The sequence below is a fragment of the Pelodiscus sinensis genome, chromosome 1 (genome assembly GCF_052426305.1).
Source record: "Pelodiscus sinensis isolate ZL-2025 chromosome 1, ASM5242630v1, whole genome shotgun sequence".
Lineage (NCBI taxonomy): Eukaryota > Metazoa > Chordata > Testudines > Trionychidae > Pelodiscus > Pelodiscus sinensis.
The window spans coordinates 113,944,580-113,969,287 of NC_143052.1; the positions used below are offsets into that span (position 1 = coordinate 113,944,580).

The 24,708-nt window shown below is 41.9% G+C and overlaps 1 protein-coding gene across 2 annotated transcripts in view; it reads left to right on the forward strand.

The window, feature by feature from the left end:
- PTPRO (protein tyrosine phosphatase receptor type O) overlaps positions 1–24,708 on the forward strand; it is a 227,806-nt gene that overhangs the window by 118,697 nt on the left and 84,401 nt on the right. For both annotated transcript variants that reach the window (XM_006130258.3, XM_006130259.3), the window contains exon 2: positions 9,980–10,253. In XM_006130258.3, the coding sequence (XP_006130320.3) occupies positions 9,980–10,253 (274 nt within the window). The remainder of the gene's footprint in view (positions 1–9,979; positions 10,254–24,708) is intronic.

The following is a 24,708-nucleotide window of genomic DNA, read 5'->3' on the forward strand; positions in this document are numbered from 1 at the left end:
CTTCATTACCCTTATATAAAGCTCTCTCGTGCCAGTCAAATCTGGCTAGTGCACATTATAAGCCATGTCAGAAAATTTCAAATTAGAACAGAATTATTTTTCATTTTTCCAAAAGGCTCCAGTGGTCTTGGGCTGGATTTTTAAAAGATACTGAGATACATGTGGGGTTTTCAAAAATGCTTTAAAAAAATCAATAGATGTAAGGTACCAGCTTCTCTTCTTAGTGACTCCACTCACTTCTTTTGTGATTCCAGACAGATCTGACAATCTCTTTGGGTGAGACAAAATGGTGAGGTTATATCTTTTATCAGGCACACTCAGGAGCGGCCTGAGGCCAGCGGTGGCAGCTGGCACCCCAGGTGGAAGGCGCGATCGGCGCCCCCGCCTGCACGGCTGTCAGTGGCCATGATGCAATCATCAGGCGCTCTGTTATGTCATCATTGAGCGCCTTGGGCTGGCAACGCCCTAGATGACCGCCGAGTCTGCCTAGGCTCACGGGCCTTCCCTAGGCACACTTCTGTTTGAGACTCAAAAACGTGTGTCTCTTACCAACAGAAGTTGGCCTGATAAGACATTACCTCACCCACCTTGTTTCTCTACTATCCTGGGACTGACACAGCTACACCTACACTGCGTACAACTTCTTGGGGGGTCTGTTTCCTCTTATGCAAAAGTGAATGTAATTGCTTCCTCACAGCACTATGTTAAAATGTATCATTTGTGGCAATACTCTCCAAAGGCAAAGAAGTATTATACATATTCAAGGAAATGTTGTATTGCCAACTCTATAGTGCCTAGATGCTTTTGGTAGAACTTTAGAGACACTTCCTGTGAACTCTTCATCCTTCTATGTGGACTAAGTGTGCAACCCTGATCATTTTACACTTGTGCAGTTGGGAATTTGCAAAGGCAGGAAGAACAACTAGGTTGGAGAAAGGCACTATCAGGACCACTCAAACACCAGCAGGGGATATTTGACTAGATGATGTAATAGGTCTTTCCCATGCCAGATCATATTTTCTATTATCCTGATAAAGGATCATGTGGGAAGAGGCATTTTCATTAAAGCACAGTTCATCTCCAATCTATTGTGTCTATATCCATTAGGGACTAGTTAAAATTTAATTGCACATTCGCCATACATTACAAAGTGTGTATATATGTGTGCTGGTAACTGAGGATGGAGTACAATTTAGCATCCTCTCTCAGGACGGGTTCTTTCTGTCATGGATTTATTTACAGAGAGGCATTTAAAGAATTGTTTGGCTAAAACACAGACTGAAGCCACGGTGTCTTTTCCTGGATCTGAACATCCCTGAGGGCTGAGGGTTGGTATGTCTGTGTGTTGGATCTAGAATAGGGAGCGGTACCCCCATGAAGGTCTCGTCTAGATTTGAACTTCCTCAAAGGTCCTGGTCTTTGGATCCCTAGGTTTGGTTTGTGCCCATCGCTATTTTGGGCCAGGAGAAGAGAAAATTAAATATGTGATGTTTTTTAAAAGGTAACACCTAGTAAATATTACCATAATTTTAATTGAATCTAAACACTTCCACTTCTCACCTAGGTTGATTCATTAAAGTTATAGTAAATAGCAGGTCTGCTTAAGGGAGGGACGGGAGGAGTCTGGGGGTGGGGTGAGGGGGCAAAGGGGACAGTTGCCCCAAGGCCTGGAGATTTCAAAGGTTCTGGGGCTCCAGGCATCATGCTCCAGACGGCTCTTAGGATTGCATGGGGAGGTGAGTGGGCTATGCCGCATGCTCCAGGCACCACTGCGGGGAGGTGCACCGCGGTCCATGCGGTGCTGAGGGCTGGCAGCCCTGTCCCCACCCCTTCTGCCTGAGACCCTGTCCCCTTCTGGGCACATGAGGCCATCCACTCTCACCTTGCCCAAGAGCCCGGAGAGTCTGTTGGCTCACCTGAGAGAAAGCAGGGTTTAAATTTACCTGGAGCTGTTCAGAGAAGAGCTCTGGTAAATATTTTCAACCTTCGTGGAGTTTTTATAGCATGTTGGAAGGGGAAAATATGGTGTGTGTGGTGGGGGGGGGGGGCAACTCCAAGAAATACTCTATGCTAATTTAAGCCCTGAGTAAAAGGGCTGAATAATATCTTAGATTATTTGCTATTACCACTAGCTCTTAAAACACAGCAGACAGGCTTTAGCATAAAGTAGTAAAACATCACATTCCATAGATAAAACACTGACGTACTTAAAAACAAATACTAATGCCTCAGTTACTGCAGGGAGAGGGAAAAAGGATGCTGCCTCTTTAAAACTGTCCCCTAGAACAAATTTTTAACCTTATTTATAAAATATGAATAGCAGAGTGTTATTACTGGCTTCTCAAGACCAAAACTCTGAGAGTGTGGAGAATACTCTTCACAGAGTAGAATGGCAGAAATGGTGTGTTAACATAAATAAAAAGTAATAAATTATTGAGTCTGTTTTGTGTTTTCACCTCTAAAAATAGTCCTTTTGCATGGAAAATCTTTATGGTAAGGGGATTCCATTTCTATAGAATATTTATTTAGTTAGTCTCTGTGTACAGTCTGGAAGAACTGAAGCTCAAAATGAAAGCACTATTGGCAAGGCATCTTGGTGTACTAAATCCCATCCTGTTGTGTCTATGTCAAAATACTTTATGACCACCTTAGACATAAAGGATGGTTTTGTTATGGTTGATACTTTTCAAACTGAGTCCTTTCCTAGACAACATGCAATGCCCAGGATGGTTTCTTCCAGTGCTCACATGCTCTCTCTGCTTACTCAGCTGACCCCACAGGCTGTAATAATCTGACAATTAAAACAATTCCGAAGGGAGTTTTGACATGTTGCAACTTCCCTAAAGAGTGTGATTGTCCATCATACAAATAGAAACCTCCCTAAAAGGTACAATTAGCAATTTTCAGGACTATGAATGTAAGTCAGCTGAGCCAATGTTTTCAAAATTGGCCACACATTTTGGGTGCCCCAGTTTTCAGATATCCTGCACAAAACACCTTGGGCCTGATTTTTTCAGAGCTGCTGAAAGCCTACATCTGCATCAGAAGTTAATGGAACATTTGATTCATCAGCACTTCTGAAAATCAGGCCCAAGCCCAATGTGTCATAGGTTGAATCCCGAAAGACTAACGAGTGCAAAATCACTGACCTTTTTCAGATTCTCTCCTCTATCTTTGTTCCCACCATATGTAAAGCTTGTATTATTATAAGAAAATAAAAAGAGGAGATAGACTTCCAGAACATAGAGCTATTAGCCCTGCCACAAGCCATTTATTTTACATTACTCTTTGAATAGCTGTTTATATAATGTTATATATATTTTTTTCTTTTTTAAAAATTCTGAACTGGTTGGAAGTTCCATCAGCATGACTTAGCCCTGTGCTGAAAGGGACTGCAAGCAGGCTCTACAGTGTGGGATTTACTTTTCTCCTTTTTCCTAAATCATTTAGTGCAGCACACGTTTATGATAATAAACTCAAAAGGAAGTTGGAACTGATTATTTGGTTCAGACTACACAAATCCTGCCAAATTTCCCCACAGGCATGAAACATTCACTCAAACTGTGACACCAGCAAATTAAATCCTGAAGGTAGTGGAGCAGAAGTAATGAAATGTGTATTTACCCTACTGATGCTGTCAGTGCTAAGACACACCAGCTTTACATTCTAGTTAAGTAGGGCATGTGTGTCCTTGTGAGTGGTGCTTGGTAACCAGTCCAGTTTTGTCCCCACTCTTCCTCCCAAAAGCACAAAACTAGCAAAAACTAGTAACTTCCCATGTCACACATTCGCCCACTAAAACATTAGAAAATAAGAAAATGTGACTAAATACATTTTCACATAGGGATGTAAGAGTTTAACTGGTTAACAAGAAGCAATAAGCATTGGCTTATTGGTTAACATTTAAATTCTTCAGGCAGCTGGTGGCAGGAGTGTGGGCAGGCAAGCTAGTGGCAGCACAGGGCCGATGGCCATGTGGGGTCAATGGGCAGCCAGGAGTCTGGAGCCTGCAGGGCCTGTTTAACTGTGTAATTAGTGGCATTTCCATTGGTTACATAGTTAATATTTTAAAACATTTTTTATCTCCCTATTTTTCCAGAATCTTGTATTCTGACCTATCATCTGCCCCTTCATTTTAAAATCGGAACTTTGTGTCAGAACCAAAGGCCAGAATTTATTGTAAATGGCCATGCAATGCCTATATAGAATCATAGAATACTAGAACCGGAAGAGACCTCAAGAGGCCATCAAGTCCAGTCCCCTGCCTTCACGGCAGAACCAAGCACCATCTATATCATCCCTGATAGATGACCCCGTGATCCCTTTTTTGCAGTACACCTTCCTAGATAGTCATTTTCCATTCTGTATGTGTCAAACTGATTTGTCCTTCTAAAGTAGAGTACGTTGCATTTTTTCATATTGAACTTCATCCTATTTACCTCCGACCATTTCTCCAGGTTGTCCAGATAATTTTGAATTATTACCGTATCCTCCAAAGTATTTGCAAACCTCTCCCAGCTTGGTATTGTCTGCATACTTTATAAGTGTACTCTCTGTGCTATTATCTAAATTGTTGATAAAAGATGTTGAAGAAAACCGGTCCCAAAACTGACCTCTGTGCATGACTGAACCATTAATAACTACCCTCTGAGAAGGTTATCCAGACAGTATGCACCCACCTTATAGTAGCCCCATCCAGGTTGTATTTCCTTAGTTTATTGATAAGAAGGTCATACGAGTCCATATCAAATGCTTTACTAAAGTCTAGGTATACCACATCTATCGCATCCTCCTTATCTACAAGGGTTGTTATCCTAGCAAAGAAAGCTATCAGTTTGGTTTGACATGATTTGTTCTTTACAAATCCATATTGACTGTTGCCTAGCACTTTATTATCTTCCAGATGTTTGCAGATGAATTCCTTAATTACTTGCTTCATTATCTTCCCTGGCACAAAAGTTAAGCTGACTGGCTTGTAGTTTCCTTCTTATTTCCCTTTTTATAAATGGACTCTATATTTTCCCTTTTCCAGTCTTTTGGAATCTCTCCCGACTTCCATGACCTTTCAAAGATGATAGCTAAAGGCTCAGATACCTCCTCTGTCAGCTCCTTGAGTATTTTAGGATGAATTTCATCAGGCTCTGGTTACTTGAAGACATCTAACTAGATGTAACTCCAAAGATGTGCATTATGCAGGCAATGGTTTAAAGCAGGCATGTCCAAAGTCCGGCCCGCGGGCCAGTTGCGGCCCGTGTTCCGGTTTAATACAGCCCCACAGGTAATTTGGCAATATCTATCTTTTATGGCCCCCAACGAATCCATATGTATTGAGATGAATACATTGTAAAATCTCAGTTAATGTCAGTTGGTCTAAATCAGTTATAAATATATTTGGACACAACATGTATACTTGGTGTTATGTTCCTGTTCATATTTTTTGAACTTAAAAGTTGACAGACAACCTTTATTACCAATAATATGGAATGTACTTTACAATGTTCCTGACATATATTTCAGCTTCCTAGATTTTTTTTTCATCTGGCCTTCAGATATGAAAGGCAGAATGATTTAACACCTGTTTAGATATGTCATCCATGTGACGAAATGAAAAGTATGCCGTTTGCAATAAACTTTGCATAAAATAGTTAATTTGCATTTAATTTTAATGGTTCAAAGAATGTCAGGCAAAATGGTCGGCCCTCACGCTTGTTCACTTCATCAAATCTGGCCCTCTTTGAAAAAAGTTTGGGCACCCCTGGTTTAAAGCCTATGGACGCAGGTATGTGAGGGAGGGAGATTACCTCTTCTACAAACTCAGTGGCAGCAGTTTGCTTCAGTGATAGCTCGCTTGGAATTAATGATATCTGCATTTGAATCTTGCTGTGGTTAACAGTAGCAGATAACAGTGAGGATTTAGTATATAGTGTGCCACAATTATGTTATGATCATCTGGGAGTTATGGAGCAGGGTCACCTGGCTGTCGGGTGATTGGAATTTACTATCAAGTCCAGCACTCCTTGTGATAGGAAAAAAGTAATAAAATGTTCTTTGATGCAGTTAGCACAACACCCATAGACATGTCAAAAATAAAATTGCATCAGATATGAATGACATTTATAAGCATATAATTATATGCTGAGTCTATATACAGATCTACAATTATAGCATTAATTTCCAGCTGTACTTTATTAGCATCGCCAGTAATCTAAATTACAATTATATGTGCAACTATGGTTTACACACTAATTTCCTTAAAACATGCTGATTTGCAGTGGGGCTTTTTTTTTTTAATAGCAAGAAGTAAAGCGAGGGGATTGGGAATGGTGGTTGGAGAGGTTGTGATTAGAAGCGAAAGAGAGAAGGCTAAAGTATCTTTAAGGATAGCACAGTTTATCTTATTCTATGTAAGCATGGACCTAAATTAGGCATATGAGTAGTTAAATTGACTTCAAAACCCATTGATTTTAAAGGGATTACTCACATGCTTCATGTTAGATACATGGTTAAGTGACTTGACAACTTGATTGGTTTTTAAATGCCTATATGGGGGAATGAATATTTAATAATGGGCTCTTCAGTCTTGCAGAGAAAGATATAGCACAATCCAGTGGCTGGAAGTTAAAGCTAGATAAATTCAGAATGGGTATATGATGCAAATGTTTAACAGTGAGGGTAATTAACCATTGGAATAACTGTCCAAGGGGTTGTGGTGGATTTTGTAGCAATTTTAAAATCACGATTGGATGTTTATCTAAGATACATCCTCTAGTTCAGACAGAAATGAAGCCAAATCCTAAGACCTGTGTCGTTACAGGAGCTCAGATGAGACAACAATGTGTCCTCCTTGGTTCATAATCTATGAATCGGGACCATAAATACTTCAGAATAAAGTTATTCTTTCTGTGATTCTTTGTCAGTTGTGTTTCATGGAGACCAACTTTATGGACACTTCCTTGATGTCCAATGAGCCTGGGAAAGAGGGGTATAGTAGGAAAAATTAAAAACATTGATGGGAAGAAGGATGAAATTTACCCAAATCCCTCCCCCTTGTTTTTGGAATTTTTTTTTTTGGGGGGGGGGGGTATTTGTTTTTTTGTCCAGTTCTATAATGTGATCCCAGATCTTGAAATTGCAACCTGTGTGTGTCAGATTGTAAGACTGGGACCTTATATATTTTTGCCTATGGTTGGTCTATTGACTTTAAAAGGTAAATATATCAATCCAAATGGAGTAAAGGTAAGTATGTGTAAGTCTTCATGTGTCACAGGGTTAGGACCTTTGACTGCAAACTCTTTGGGACAATGACTGTGCCATTTGTGAAGTGTGTCCAACTTTTGCTCTAAAATATTAATTCCTAATATTGAGTGTGTATTTCCAAATCCTGAAGTAATTTTAAAAAGGATTTAAGGATTACAGATTGGAACCAACCTGCAAAGATCAAATCAAAACTTGAAACTGATATTTATCCCAGGTTTGGGTCTATGTTAGGTCCATCATAGAGAGAAACCAAGGCTGCAGTTGGTATCCAGCTTTAAAATCTCTCAGCTTTTTCAGGAAAAGGTCTCATGGCCCATCCTTATCTGTACGGAGAGAGATTAAAGCAATCTATGGATGTAGGCACACCTCAACATAGGGGCTCATTTGTGGCTTCTCCCTCACTAATTCTGCATCGTGACTCCCCTCCCCTTAGTTTGAGAGGAGTAGCTCATAGGTCCCTTCCTTTCAATAGGGGCAGCAACGTGAGCTTTTCCCTCCTCCTGCAGCAGCAGTAAAAGCACCACTTATTTTGATAGCAGCAGGAGCAACACAGACCTTTTCAAGAGCTGGGGCACTCCCACAGTATTTATCCCAGTAGGCTTGATGTATCACTGTGGTTGTGGGGATTGCTATTTTTCACCTAATTTGAGAAGTGGTAGAGGAGAACTTCCCTCAAACATATGGTCTAGAAGTTAACGTCCCATTGTAGAGGGTAGCTCACGGCTCTGAGCTATTGTGTCAACCTCTCTGCAGACTCCAGCCCTGAATCTATACTCCAGGCCTGAAACTCAGTTTGCCATTTTGTAGATCATCCACTTTTTAGGATACTTAGGATACGTCTACGCTGCAGAGTTTTTGTGCAAAAACAGCTGGTTTTGTGCAAAAACTCGCAGAGCATCCACACTACAAGCATGTTTTTGCACAAGAAAAATTACAGTAGATCATCAGAAGACAGGGCTTTTTGTGCAAGCGTTATTCCTCTTTCTATGAGGAATAAGCCTTTTTGTGCAAGAGCTCTTGAGCAAAGAGGCATGTGTGGATGGACAACCCCTTCTTGCGTAAGAAACCCCTATTGGAAAAAGCACAGATGCTCTGATGGCCATTCCGTGAATGGCCATCAGAGCTTTCTTGTGCAATAGCATTCATGACAGTGTGGATGCTTTCTTGCAGAAAAGCATATCTCTTGTGCAAAAGCAAATCGCAGTGTGGACGCACTGTTGCGCAGGAACTTTTTGTAGAAGATCTCTTCCCCAAAAAGTTCCACAAAAAGTTCTTGTGCAAGAAGCCTGCAGTGTAGATGTAGCCCCTATGTTGATGGTTTCAACATCAGTTCTTCACTATACACAAATTTATGACCAGTTTTGCCACTATACACAAATTTGACCACTATACACAAATTTATGACCAGTGGTAAATTCCAATATTTGGGAATTTTCTTCATACTCCAGCTCCCGGATTAATTTCATTTTTCAGTAAACTTAGCTTTAATCTTTAGAAAAATAAGTTTCTACTGATTGTGGAGAAAAGCTTGAAAATGCGATCCAACCCAGAAGGCAAATGAATAATAATAATAATTAATAATATGAATGTTCATTATTTTTGAAAACCTTAAGCCTATTTTATGATTTCTGGTGCCTTGACTCATGATTTTTTTTTTTTTTTATGCCTAGAGTTGATAATACTATATCTGTAAAAGGAGTGGTGGGGAAGGGAGGAGGAAGGAAAAGAAAAGAAACTGCTGTCGGGATTAATCTTTCCTTCTCATTAATTACAACAGTTATGTTTCAGAGTTCCAGGAGAGAACAAGTGCTTTTTTGCTGACAGCTGGCTTGCTATTAAAAGGTTTTTCAGCTGGCAGTTACTTTACATGCTCATGATATATGGAAATAAGGTTAAATCCCTCCATTTTGAAACATTTTAAATGAAATGACGTAACTTAGGAAATGAAAAAGCAGTGACTGGCAAGAGTTCCTTTTGCCTCATGTCCAAAATACTAATGAAAGCTTTGGAGATGCAAAGATAAGGCCTGATCCTGAGAGGTACTAAGCTTAGACAGGTCTTTGTGACAATGCTTGGTCTGTTTTGTATATCGTAGAAATCTTCCCTCAGCTACAGATTTTTGTCATTTCTCAGGATCAGGCCTATGCCCCACTTTTGCACAATAAAAACATTCCTATTGACTCTACTGTCCTTTATTTTAAAAATCCCCAACACTCTGGTATTTTCAGCTTTTTTTTAATCCTTTCTTGAGTTGTTATCCTCCCTTCATCCCTGCCCCCACTCCAAAAACAAAACAACCCCCCCATCCACCACCACCACCACCACCACTGAACTTGTGTGGTGAAAAGGAAAATTTAGGTTGCCTATCGATATAGTTTTCTTAAGGAAATGGTGGAGTTTCATGTTTTTGGGACATTGAAAGTGGACTAGTCATTGCCTTGGAAAATACACTATAAGGAAAAATCCTGCATTGGCAAATGGATTTGTCCAATAGTCATGCACCATTAGGACCTGATCCAAAGCCCACAGTTAAAGAGATGGCAAGATTTTAGCAAACTAACTCTGTTGTGGAATGAAATTTTAATGTATCTCCCCAGTGGAAGCAGGCATAAAGATGCCATGGCAAGGAATGTGGTGTAAATACTTAAACAGATAAAGGTGCAATTGCTGCTGATACCCTAAATTTTCCTTCAGCTTCTCTTCTTCTTTTGTTGTCTTGTAGAATACAGCTCCTTTCCAAGTTACTGTCCGAGATGACAACTGCATTGTAGTGTCGTTGGAGGAGTCTGATGTAGTGAGCTCATCCTCTGTGTATGTTGTGAAGATAACTGGTGAATCCAAGAACTACTTTTTCCAGTTTGAAGAATTCAACAGCACTTTACCTTCCCCTGTGGTTTTTAATGCCACCTACCATGGCCTTTATTACATAGTGACTTTGTTGGTGGTAAATTCCAATGTGGTTTCCAAGCCAGTGAGATCTATCACTGTATTAACCAGTAAGTAGCAACTTGTTCAGTTTTTCTCTTTCTTCATTGTGTGTCATTCCAAGGATTTCTTTTTTCAGAGGCTGACCTACATTGAAAAGTTGGTGATTGTGGAAAGGATTAGGAGCAAAAGCACCAAAGTTGTGGGTGGCAGGCTGAGGGCAGATGTCGAGCCTATCTAGGCTACCCAGCTCCTAGAAAGGTTGGAAAGAGGCACCCCCAGTTTCATCTGGGGTACTTATTCCCTAAGTAGGTGGGTCAGGGAATCTCCTCTCAAGGATGGAAAGAAGCGATGGACCATTACCAGGACCTGAGGTGTGTATACATTTTCTCTGAAAATTTGCTAAAAATATGTTGATGAAAATTCCTCACCTTATATGGGTATATATACACCAGAGTGCCCAAGCCATGGTCTGAGACCTCAAAAGTACTCACTTGGTGATCCAGTGAGAGCTGTCTGGACATGTCGTCCCGGATCTTCTCCTTAGCAGTTGCGCTGCATTTGCCCCTGAGTGGGAGGTGTGGGGCTCTGTGCAGTTGTGACTGGAAAGGCAGGTGGTCACTAAAACGATCTCACCCAACTGGGGCATCCCAAAAGTTTTTGGAGCTCAGATCAGCTTTTAGTAATCCCTCTTTTAATAGGTGAGCTTATTAGGATTCATCTTTCGGAACTAGGGAGAGAGGCCTGATTGCATTTAGTCCATCCTCCTGTCACGAGAGTACTGAAGCTTCTTATTGAATTTCTAGTGCTGGGCCCTGTCATAATTCTAACATGGCTTACAATCACCTAGACTGAAACCAGATTTTATAGCTTAAAATGATTTCCTAATTTGAGAGGCTTGTTCTTTGTAAAGACTCCAAAGGGAAAACATAGTTAGCCATTTATGATTAATTGGGTCTTTGATGTACGTCTGGACATTAGACTCATTCAAAAGCCAGCTTTCTATGATGAATTGTTGCCATGGCAACAGACAGCCTTTTTTTTTTCTTTTTTTTTTTTACTGTTTAAACTGGGCCGATTAAGACCTGGCTTACGCAGGAGGGAGCGAGGGAGCTTTTGGATAAAGAGTACCTTTTGGGGTCAGATGACAAATTGAAATAAATGTATAATTACCCATATATATTCAATTATAAACCTGTTCATTCATAAGTCGCCCCCAAGTTAAAATAAATGGTAAAAATCACGATTACCCGTTCATAAGCCATCTCCATATCGGTGGTTTGCAAACTTCTGGTTCCAGCTCAACAGTGTAAACCTCTGGTATGTCAGGATGTTTTGTTTACCTGGAGTCCTCTGCAGGCACGGAGCCTCTCAGCTCCTATTGGCTGTTGTTCACCATTCCTAGCCAATGAGAGCAGCGGGAAGCAGCATGGGCCAAGGGATGTGCTGGCCGCCACTTCCCACCGCTCCTGTTGAATGCAGCGATCCATTCATAAGCCAATCCCTGCTTAAAATTGAGTAAATGTGTTATGTTTGGCATCTGGCTCTAGAACTTTAAGACTCTGTAGGTACACTACTGCTGGTGTAATCAAACAGCGTATTCAGTTATAAGTTCCACAAAGTATGTCAGATGAACTTTATTTGAGTTGCCATTTTAGGGGATGCCAGATTTGTGGTTGCCCAGGCACCACCCCACCAGAGGGGATGGGCAAAGGTGACAGTTGCCCAAGGGCTTGGCGATTCAAAGGGGCCCAGGGCTCCTGGCCACTGCTACTGTGGCAATAGAGGCTGCCAGAGACCAAGCCCTTTAAATCACTGCCAGGGCATTGTGTTGCATGCATTGTACAGCTCTGAGGGTTGCGGGAAGGGGGTGCCATGGTCCAGGTGGCACTGAGGCCGGCTGCCCCCAACACCTTCCACCCAAGACACATGTCTTCTGGGGGCATGGAGCTGCCCCCAACCTTGCCCAGGGGCCCATGGAAGATGTCAGTCCCCCGCCTCATGCAACCTTAGTTCTTTCCCCTTCCAAGTCCATCCTATACACTCAGTGAGGCAGGAGTGTGGAATAAATAGTGTATGTTCATGTAATTAAAGATGCAAAAAAGGGCTGAGCTAAGGTTCCCCAAGCATTCTGGCATTTCCTAACTTCTGAGTGCTTGCTGCAGCCTTACTAATGTCCTTTGAGTGTAATTTTTAAAATGAGATTTTCTAGTGTTTTTTTTAAGGAAAATGTTAAAACCAAATTTGGTTATGTACATCTGTAACACCTCAGCATGCGCCTTTCTCAGGGGTGGAATCCTGAGCCTTCAGCACCACAGAACAGACCGCTACCACCTGAAAGACAAGACTGGCTACATTAGCTGGGTGCCAGCAGGAGCAGACTATTATTTCCCAATGGAGGCTAACCCATTGGGACTTGGTGCAGGGGACAGCTGAAGGTGATGAGAGTCCAGCCCAGCTTCTTACTCTCCACTGCGAGGAGTAGGGAGAGCTCCTGCTCTGTATAGTGCCCCAGAGAGAGTGATAGACTGCTAGGGCCCCATGCTGTGTGTAGGATGTGGTTGGTATAAAGCCAGCTAGCTTTCTTTCTTTCCCCCTACTTAGGGGTGCTCCAGACCCAGATGGTATCCTCAGATCAGGTATCCTCAGATCGGGTTGGAGCACCGACCAATAGGTCTGTGTGCTAGATCCTCAGAGGGATACCAGCTCAGCACTCCTCCCAGCCCATCTCTCTGCAGCTGCTCTGGCAGTTGCATAATACTGCTGTGTAAATCACTGAATTCTGAAAAAAAATTGTGGGGAGGAATGGTTTTGGGTTGTCCCCAATAAGAAGTTTTTTTAAAGTGTTCAGTGAATTGGGGGGAGAGTGTCATTTTTTTAATCATTTCCATTTCATATATTTTATCAACATAAAATGAATTAAATGATGGGAAGTTTAAAAACAAAAAGTTGTTTTCGTTCAAAATAGCTAAAGGATTTGATTTCTTTAGGTTTTTTTTGTTTGGTTGTTTGGTTGGTTGGTTGGTTGGTTGGTTGGTTGGTTGGGGGGGGGGGGGGGTTTGGTAGAGGCAGGGGGATCAGACCGGCTGAAACAAGTCAGGAAAAATTATGTGACTTTGCAAATTTTTCAGTGTTGCCAAATCTGTCTTGCTTGCTTAGAAAACAAATTCAGAAGGTTCCCTCATCTCCCACCCCCAAAATACTATTTACGGTACAGAGTCTGCTGGTGGTAGTAATTTGGAACAGACATAAGTCTGAACTTACAATATTTAGTAAACACTAAACAGAATAACCCGGAATGACATACAGACATATCTGTAGCGTGAGGATATTTCTTCTGGAGAAAGTTAAAGGTCTGCTCTAAACAATGCAAGTGTAAGAGCTTCTCCAAGAAAAGGTGTCAAAAATTCATAATGGAAAGCGTATGCTAACTAACTATATGAGTTACTGGTAGTTCCTCCTATATCATAGTCTTCTCTAGAAAGATTCTCAATTTAGAACAGGGATGTGTCAATGAAAATATATTTGATCAGAAAAAAATCTGATAATTTGGCAACCAGTAAGGTAATTAGGATAGATTCATGTTTTCCACGTGCCATCTAGTTTCTGTCTGTTAAATATCCTTGGCTTAATGTGGCCATGTGAAAAATAGATTTACTTAATCTTTTTTTTGTTTGTGGTACATTTATGACTTTAAGAATTGACATGCTGCTGCCAGGATCTGGGAAGAAATTCATCTTGATGCAACTCCACGGATTTCTCTCAAATTACACCAGCGATGAACTGGCCCCATCTGTTGGGCTGCCGTGAGATAAATCGAGCTCCGTGGCCTATGATGCTTGACTCTGAGATAAATGATGTTGACTGCAATAGGTCCCAAGGCTGTTCTTAAATATTTAACAGTTCTTCTGGGCCTACTGATATGTGAGGAAATGTCTGTGAAGTAGCACCACATGCTATCGTTTTTCATCTCAGTCCTGTGCTAAGGCAACCAAAAGCAGAGTATGGGGAAGGTGGCTTTTCTGCTTAGGGTACCACAGAAAAGCTCTCTATTGGGAGCGCTCTGCTTTCTAATACAATATTCCTATGAGCTGATTTTCTTTCCCTATTTCAGTTCCTCCTTTGCTGGTGTTTTTTTCAGCAGGTAGACAAAAAGAAAAAAAAAGTAGTATCTCTTCCTAGGGTTAAAATCTCACAGCTCTGAAGTCTGACAGAATTGTTGCTCCTTTCTTCAAAAGGCTTCTGTCTAGGAAGAGATTGTTCGGGGGGGAAAGATGTCAGAATAATTTTTCCTACCACGTATCTGTGTCGTCTTTAGCTTGGACCTTCTCTGAGAGATCAAATGGGGTTTGTTTTCAAGGAGGAAGTAGTTTCATTATCTGGCAGTACTACTTGCTCCAGTAAAAATGTTGGGTTGGGTGTCAAAGTTTGAGGCTAGTAAAAAGGAACAGTTTGTCAGTTTCACTTTCAGTGAATATGTTCACATATCCCTAGTTAAAATACTTTCAGGACTTTCTCTCTGCTCATCAAAATTCCATAAAACATAGAGCTTCTGGATGCCTTTAGCATCCTATATGCGGGTATTGTTTGGAGGCTGTAGTAGAACTATACCTATTGTTAAAGCTGAACTTTCAGTCTTAGATTTAGTGAACTGAGTAGATCCAATCTGTTGCCAAGTCAATTCCGGATTGTGATTTCATAAGAGTGAGCAGAACTGGCTGCCATCTGCCCTAACATGGAAGACCTGCAAGACAGGATGTGGTATGGGTGATAAGAAGATGGCACTCTTCTTCAGTGCTGATCCAATGTCCAATATGGTGTTGGACTCTTTATTTCTGAAGAAGAGGTAAAACTTGAGGTCCTGACCACCAGTCATGAAAACCAGAAGTGAAGATGTAGTATAAGTATATATCTAGGATTCTGGGCTAGCTTGTGCAGTGTGTGCCACTGCATATTCTCTGGTGCTTTTAGTCACGCTAACTAGATTAAGCTAATCACTGGAGAGAGGCTTACCTGAGGTGTCATCACATTTTGGTTTCTGTGTTGACATGTGCGAAGTCTCAGTTATATAGCAGTTTTGGAAACAATCAAGAAAGTAACCCTAAAAAAGTGAGCAAAACCCCTCAACCCTGTCTCACCCTTTTTCAATCAGGAGACTTGATCAGGAGATTGTAAATCCCATGATATTCACTAAATTTTATTCTGAGATGGCCTTGCTAGGCTGAGTTACATCAGTGCTGCCTAGTTTTTGACTTAGTATTGACTTTGCTTTGTTATGGGGTTAATCCCAATGAGGGAACAAGGATTACACATTTAAAGGAGTAGAGTTTAGAAGACAGCAATCTGCAAAGTTACCATGTGGCTCTCTGAAAGGTTAAAAAAAAACAATTTGTATTTCAATTGGGAAATTGAATCAAGACACATGGTAGCATTAAGAACAGCTCAGGTTGACATTTGTTTGGCCCTGTAACTAGAAAATTAGGGTTGTAAAATATCTTAGTTTTTCAAAAGCCACTGACAGCTCATGGGAACACTTCAAAAATATTCTAAATAGAGAGAATTCCGCTCATAGAACTTTCTCTTTTTTTCCCACTTCTACTCCCTACTAGAGTGTGGGAACTGGTTAATATTTGAGTGTTCAAGTAGCTGCTGTAGGAAATGGCACTATTTATTCAATAGTGATGCTTCCTCCAGAGCATCATAGAATCTGTGCCTTGGGGAAGAGGAGTTGGGTGCTGTGTCTCAGATGAAAGGTAAAATGTAATCCCTACATCAGTGGCACTTTTTGAAAGAATTAGGGTGGTGTTAAGCATGGAGGCCCCAATTTTGATATGATCTCTTATCTCTTAGTTGATATTTCTGCTTAAGTTCTCCATCAGTTGCCGTGGTGGTTTTTGCTACCTATCCTAAACCTTTAGGCTGTGTCTACACTGGGCCACTTATTCCGGAAAATCAGCCGCTTTTCCAGAATAAGCTGCGAGCTGTCTACACTGGCCCTTGAATTTCCGGAAAAGCAACGATGCTCTATTGTACAAAATCAGCCGCTATTCCGGAAAAACTATTCTGCTCCCGCTCGGGCATAAGTCCTTATTCCGGAACACTGTTCCGGAAAAGGGCCAGTGTAGACAGCCCAGTAGTCTTTTCCGGAAAAACACGTCTACATTGGCCACAGACGCTTTTCCGGAAAAAGGGCTTTTCCGGAAAAGCAGCCTGCCAGTGTAGATGCTCCTTTTGCGGAAAAACTGAAAACGGAATAGTATTCCGTTTTAAGCATTTCCGGAAATTCATGCCAGTGTAGACACAGCCTTAGTGTGAAGTACCTGCATGTGTGAAATAGGTGCTTCATTTCACCCCAAAGATGGCTTCATTTTTGTGATGGAATACAAAGGAGCTGCTATCCTGATTGGGGCATACAGGCAATAACAGTATACAAATGAATAATAATAAACAGAAACATGTGCCTGTGTGCCGTTTCTTTGTGTCAGTAGCCCCGTTGATTTCATACAGCACTACTTATGTGCCAAATTACACTGCATATGAGACTGTGTCAGCAGTATGGTGGCCGTGCATTGTAAAAATGCTTTTGGCTGCTTCTTTATGAAAGTCAGTATATAAATGGTAGATACTGTTATTTATTTTTGGGTGCAACACATAAGGCCCATAATTCCCCAGACCATTTCTACCAAGCATGCCTAATAATTCATCCACCTTAGCATGGCAATCCATAATGAATTCAGAATGTAGGGCATGCTGCTTTATGAATATTTAAAAAAGGAAATTTGATGGGAGGGTGAAGGTAATTTTCAATGTACTGTTTTTTTCTTGGATTGCAACAGCCATATAAAACTTAAATGTCTCCAATCTGTCCCAATCACATTTGTGGAGGATTTAGCATCTGAAATTGTTTAGATTTATGCAAGGGACATTTGCAACTTCTGTTATTCTCACTAGCTGTTTGCATAATGCAGGAAACATTAAATACAAAAGGGCAAGGAAGTCCAGAAGAAATGATTAAGTTAAAATTTCAATGGACAAGAAGAGAAATTGGTCGCTATGGGAGCAGCAGGTCCTCAGGCCTACATAAGAAATACAATTGTGTGCATCTAAAATGCAAGCGGGCTATATACAATTAAGATATGCGTGTAGGTCCTTTTCCTGCAAATTGCTCTTGTTGGTCATAAAAGTGAAAGGACACTGTGTGAATATACTTATTAAATCTTATTGAAAAGGGACGCTGGTATCATCTGTGTGCAAGGGTAGGTTTTAGCACTCAAAAATTTATTTTTATGCCATTCAGGAGGGCTTGCAAATAAAACCTTAAAATGTATAGAAACTACTATGTTTTTAAAAACAAGAAATGCAAATGAATACATAGGGTGAGACAAACTGTCTTAGAACAGGGGTTCCCAAACTTTTTGACACAGGGACCAGTAAATCCATTCATGAACTTTTAGAGGACCGGTAATGTTCATTTGCATATTTGCATATTCATTAATCAAAGGATGAATAGTCAAATAAGTTGTTTCTGGTCCTCCCAAAACCCCCAGTGTCAGCTTTAGTAAAGCTTTTGATATGGTCACCCACAATATTCTTGCCAGCAAGTTAAGGAATATGGATTGGATAAATGGACTGTAAGACAGACAGACAAAGCTGGTAAGACCAGGGTTTCCCAAACATTTTACTTTAGTTGGAACCCTTTTTTTTCAGTACTGCTTTTTGCAGCCCCAAAATATAAACACAAAAAACAAACTGAGAAAATACCAGACATATAACATGTCTGGTATTTTCTCATTAGGTAAGTTGTATTATTACTAGATGTATCAGTTTGTCGTTTCGAACTGCCTGGCTGGCAAATGTGCTCAGGCTGCATGAGTGTGTCTACCAGCCAGACAGTTCGCAACTACTCGAGGGTGTGTGTGTGTGGGGGGGGGAACAATAGAATCCCTGGGCTGGACAAACTCATGCTTTGTGCTTTGCGGGGGGGGGGGGGGGGACAAGAGGGAACGGGGGCAGCGCCCCAAGATCTACATATGGCCGGGTCAGTCCCACTCCCCGCAGGCCGATTCATTCCTCCCCCCTGCTCCACCTCTGGCCAGCCCCACTTCCCCCAACCCCCTCCCAGGCAGCCAGTTCTCTCCCGCTTCTCCTCCCAATCTCCCTTGGCCAGCCCCGCTGCCCGCTTCCAGCGCTCCTTCCTGCGGCCGCTTCTCTCTCCCCCCCCCCACCCCGCAATCTTCCCCGGCCAGCTCCCTGCCCCCAACCTCGCACCCCCCGGCAGTCCTGCTTTCACCGGCCTCCCAGTCTCCCCAGCCTGCCCCGATTCCCCCATCCAGTGCTGCTTCCAGTGGCCAGCTCTCCCCTCCTCCTTACCCCAGAATCCCCTGGTACCTGCACCTTCTCGTAGCCCTGCACCCTCCTGGTGCCTTCCCCTTCCCTTACTGCCCCTGCTCCCTTTGCCCTCTTTTTCCCTAATACCCACCCCCTCACCACTCTCTGCCTCATTCCCCTCCTGCCCCTCTGTGCCCTCACACATGACTTGCTCCATCCTGGCCTTCCTCATGCCCACCCCTTCTTTCAAGCCTTCTCCCAGCACCTCCTCCTCCAGCCCCCAATGCCCTTCCCCTCTCCACTCCTGTCCCAGCATCACCTTGTCCCCCCTCCCACTGACACCTCCCCTCCTGCCCTTTCCCTCGTTGTCTGCACTTGGCCCCCTGGCATTTGTCTCTCTCTCCTGCACCTTGTCCCTTGGAGCCTTCCCCTCCCGCTACCACCGCCGCCGCCCAAGCCCGTTCCCTACCTTCTGCCTTCCACATTGCGGCCCCGGAGGCCGGCCCCGGAAGCAGCGTGGCCCTGCCACGTGCCTCCGAAGAGTTTTAAAATCCCGGGCCATGACATCACATCACACTCGGGCATCCTCCCCGCCCATGTTCAACGCCGCACATGGGCGGCAGCATCAGGCGGTGAGGAGGAGTCGCGCACAGCGGGGATGCTCTAGGGGCGGGGTGGGAGGACACGCGGGGGGCTGGCACAGGGGGCCCAGGGCTCGGGACTGCTCCAGGCGGAGCTGGGGGAGAGACCTAGCTCCACATATTGGTGGAGCAGGGACCCCGGCTCTGTAACTCGCCGGCACTTCCGGGTTCAGGAGTGCGGGACCCAAACTGGCCTAAGGCCGGCCCTGCTGGCAGCCACCAGCCATGCTGAGGCCCGGTATTTTTTTTTTCCCGCGGCCCATAGTTTGGGAAACACTGTCTTAGAACATTCCTTTGAAATGTTGGAAACTCAAACACTCTTGCTAATATAACTCTGTTTTAGGTATTTCTTAAAGGTCATTGAAGCAAATGGAAAGATTGGGTGCTAGATTGGACCCTAAATGCTGAGAGCAGGAAAGTGAAACTGACCAGTCGCTAATTTCATTCTCCACATAATGTGATACATTAAATGCATATTATGGAAAGGAAACTATTTATACATATTCATTAAACTTAATAGCCTGGTCTCAGAGGCGTAGCCTCTTAGTCTGTATCTGCAAAAACAATGAGGAGTCCTGTGGCACCTTAAAGACTCACAGATTTATTTGGGTATAAGCTATCCTGGGTAAAAAACACTTTGTCAAATGCGTGCTTATGCCCCAATAAATCTGTTAGTCTTCAAGGTGTTACAGGACACCTCATTTTTTAATATCGTAGGGAGCTGCTTATAACCCAAGTTATGTGAAATTAAAAACAGAACATGATTTTTATCTATAGAGCATCCCTGTAATTTCAAAAAGTGCCAGAGGGAATAAGATGATGGAAGATTCTCTAAATTCAGTTTTCTCACTCATATTATTGTGCTAACATCATCCCTAAGCCAAAGAGAAAGGAAAAGGTAACTGGGTCGTAACAGCAGGAAAGGCAATCCACAGCATCTTTTACTTAATTCAATCATAGCCTAACTAAATCTAAACATCAGGAACCAAAATAATTTGAAATAAAATGAATACAACTTCCACCCTTTATTTAATTTGTCCTAGGTCCGGGAGGAAGTAACTGGATAATTTAATCACTAACTTAGAAAGTTGCAGTAATTATTACAATAATAAGGAAGGCCAAAATCTGAATGAGATAATGGAAGAGCCCAAGGCAGACCCATGATAGTAAAAGATGACTTTCAGCAAAGAGTTGTACTATTTAGACATTGATATTTTAAGTGTAAGAGCTCTTTTATGCACCCTCTGGTCATGTGGATAACAAGATCAGCCATTTATTACAGTTGAAGGGATGGGAATAGACTCAGCAAAAAGAAGATGGAAGGCTTTGAGTTCTGTTTTTGCTGTTATCTATTTCAGGGCTATTAAATCAGGAGTTGTCAGCAATGTTTTTCACAGACTGCATCCATTATAATATGTGTTGGTATTTGTGAATCTTGGAGAGTCAGTTTGACTAAGTACTAGGCATTAAAATGTATAGATGTTTAGCTGCAGTAGCTAATGCTGTTTGGTGTAGAAAATAGTCTCATCACATGGGATTTTCACTCTGTTTTCCAAGAAGGTCAGTATTCCCTGATTCCAACGAGGACAGAAATGCCAAACTTACTGCCTGCTTTCTAGAATTTTGGAACTTCTGCCTCCTGTCCCAGTTGAATCATGAAGTCAAAGACCACCTCAAACAAGAAATGATCACATTCTCTCAAACACTGAGAGAGAAATCAGGAAAGCCATCTGTAAATCATGCAAGAAGTGGAAACAACGATTTAAAAAAAAAAAAAACCTCTTTTGACAGCCAACAAAGTCACCCCACAGAACACCACCTCTAGGACAAACAATGACACCAGTACTCGCTATATGACATCATTATCAAGATGCACCTAAGTGAAATTGAATTATCTGTATTCTCATAGGGACTGAACTTTTGCCTTACCACTGAACCTAGTACCATTCTAATATGTCGAGTGCTAAAATAATTCTTCTAGCAACTCCACCTCAAAGAATTCTTTCACAGCAATCATGACACCACTCAGAATTATCATGTTCCTACCTACAATCATAAGAAAAAAGAATCATCTGACTGAATACCACACAGTGGACAAAACCACACTCTTGATCATTACATTAATTGCTTTCAGAGAAGAAGTGACTGAAATCCTTAACAAACATCCCATCTACCACAATATCTCAACTGATGAAGGGACAGCTATACAGTCAGGGCTCGTCTAGACTACCCTGAAGTTTCAAAAGAGGATATGAAAATTCTGTGGGAATTTGCATATCTTCTTCCGATCTCACTTTTGGAAAGTGAAAGTAGTCGGGGTGCGGTTTTTTTGGCTACCCCCCTTTTTTGAAAAGCCACGTAAGCCTCATTTTTTGAGGAAGAGCGGCTTTTTTAAAAGGGGGGGAGGGATTGCTGAAAATACTGTGTCCCAACTACTTTCACTTTCGAAAGCTCCCCTTTTGAAAATGAGATCGGAAGAAGAAACTTCAGGGTAATCTAGACATAGCCTCATTGAAATATAACAGCCAGATAGTGATGAAACCAACAGACAAAAAGGGCACTATTTTAGTCCTCAACTGTAATGATTATGTAAACAAGACAAATCAACCACTCTGACACCACCTGCTATGAAGAAATCAGAGAAGACCCCCCCCCCACACACACACACCTCTCCACAACCCACAATTTATCGATTAATTTCAGGATAACATAAAATTCTTCCCCAAACAACTCCGAGAAAACTCATCCCTCACAAATCTATGTTAGGGACTTTGTACATGATTCCTAAGATACAAGGGAAAACAAGCAGACCCATCATATCTGGTCACAGAATGCTATGCAGGGATATTATGATTCATAGAAACTGTCCAAAAACACCATGCAAAGGGCCAGATTCCTCCAAGACACTTTACTTCTCTCTCCGAACACCATCCTTGTTACTGTTATTGTCACTTCCATACACACCAACATCCTTCACACTGCCACAAATATTCACAAGACAATGAACAAACCTCAGGTATCCATCCCAAACACATCAACAAACTCATTCATTTCATCCTCATCCATAACAATTTTACATTGAACAATTTTATATTCAACCCAACAAACATTTTGCCCAAACCACGGGAAGCCCCTGGATACAAGGTTGGCTCCTCAAAATGCCAAGAGGCGTACAGATAGTTCGGATTAGGCTTCTAATCTGAACTATCTAGTCCGTGCCGCGTGTAGCCGCGCGGCACGGGGTTCGCACTAGCCGGCTTTTAAAAATGGCGGCGCCGGCTTTATGCTAATGAAGCCCGGGAAATTCAAATCCCGGGCTTCATTAGCAAGTTCGGTATGCATACCTTACCCCACTAGTTCGAACTAGGGGGGTAGTGTAGACATACCCCTATAGACTAGCTCTGCAGTCTTTGACTATCATTTAATATCTATGTGCCTTAGTAAAATAGACATTATACTTCTTTCTTCAACCCTTTACCTTTTCTGTTTAAATGGTAAGTGCTGTAGGGAAGTAAATAGCTCTTACTAGTGTTCTCTATAGGGCCTGGACAATGGGTCCCTCATCCCAGTTAGGTCTTCTAGGTGCTGCTGTAGTACAAATAACAAAAATTGGTATTTAACATCTGGTATTTTTCAGTCTGTGTCCAACAAGCATTGGAGAGCTAATAAAGCCTAGATCATAATTATGAAAGCGAAGAAGCAATTACTGAGAACAGTGCGTGTTAAGTGAATTATTAAAATGTTTGTGTGGAAAAACCAAAAATGTTATTCATTGATTGGATGTCTTCCCAGTGGCTAGATATGTGTTGCTGACTCTCACATTATGAAAGCATATTGGAAAGTCTGTTCCTAGGAGAGATGTAAAATCTTGTTTAAAATGTTAACCAGTTAAATTCTATGTTTAACTGGTTAACCAGCCTGCTTCATTGTTCCGCAGGCAGGGTGGGAGCATTGCCCACCCACGCCCAAGCAGCCCCTTGTATGCAGCGTAGCATGATGGACTGCTTGGGCCTGGATGGGCAGAGCCCACTACACTGGGCTACAGTCAGGGGACTGCTATTGCCTTGCTGGACTGGAGCAGCCCCTGCCTACAGCACGCCATGAGCAGGGGGCTTCTCCATTCTGGCTGGGCGTTGGTTAACCATTTACCCCAGTAAGCATGCCTGTAAGGCAATGATTACCACATAACTGGTTAACCATTTACATCCCTAGTTCCTAGCTGAGAAACCTATGAGGCCACAGACTGATTTTACGGGTAACGGAAAATGGAACAAAATGGTGGCTCCAATATTATGAACATTGTACCATATTCTCATCTGATATAAACTGACATCATTGTTGTGCAAGACCCAAAGAGTTTCATTTCAATGAGCAGTAAACATAGCACAAGTGAGTTATTGGCCAGCAATCTTCCTCTTCAATTAATGGAACTCTGCTGATTCATGGACAGTGGTTGAGAATCTGGGTTCGTTTTTCTTACTTGATAACAAGATTAGACAAAAGACAGGCCGGTGGTTAGGATACTCATTGGAACTTGAAAGACAAGGGTTCAGTTGTGTGCTCCGCCACACACCTGTGACCTTGAGCAAGTCACTGAAGTTCTCTGTGACTCCATTCCCCATCTGTAAAACAGGAGTGATAACACATCTCCATTCCACAGGAGGCTAGGGATGATAAACACATTGAAGATCATGAGTGTGACTCCCGTCACTGAGATATTACTGTGATAGGGGCCATGTAAGTACCTAAAATAGAAAAAAAGCAAGAACTTTATAAAAACGGATGTATTTTTTTTAATTCTAAAAGAAAGCCTTATGATTCCTGCTTTGCACTAATATCCTTTCGCTGTAGTGATGGGAGTAAGCTGAAAAGTTCAGATCCACATCAATCTTCTGAGCACCCCGAAGTAAAGCAATGTGGTTTCTTTTTTGACAAACTTTTTCCAGTGAAAAAATGTAGGTTCAGCAATACTAAAACATTTTTCAATTTGACATTTTCAAGGTGACATTTTTAATTTTTTTTCTCAGTTCTGAACAACTTTTCCTTCTAAAATGTTTTGTAATTGTATTTATAAAAACGTAAAAAAATAAAAATGCTCAAAATATTAATGAAGCATTTAATTTTAGATTAAATGAAAGGTTTCATTTGAACCAAAACAAATATTTTTTCCAACTTTTTAATTTGCTGAGAACTAAAAATTGTCATTTCTGGTTTGACTTAAGCCAATGTTTTTCAATTTTTTAAAAAAAATTTCCGTGAACTGAAAAATCTCCTATTCATCCTGCTCTATCCCCACATTGTTGTGGGTTTGGGTTTGGTTTGGTTTGTTCACAGTCAGGGACAATCTTTTTTTTCTGAAGACAAGTGGTAAGGATTAAATTCCCTCCCGTTTAGAGAGCCAGCTGCAGACTGTGCACCACTTAACTCCCTCTTAAACTTCACATTAAGGTCCTGAGCTGGGATACCAGTGCTGCACAGGCTTCCTGCTGAGACTCTCCATAGGGGCACATTTTATCCTCATAAAGAAATAGCCTTTGTGGACAGAGAATGAGCTGGG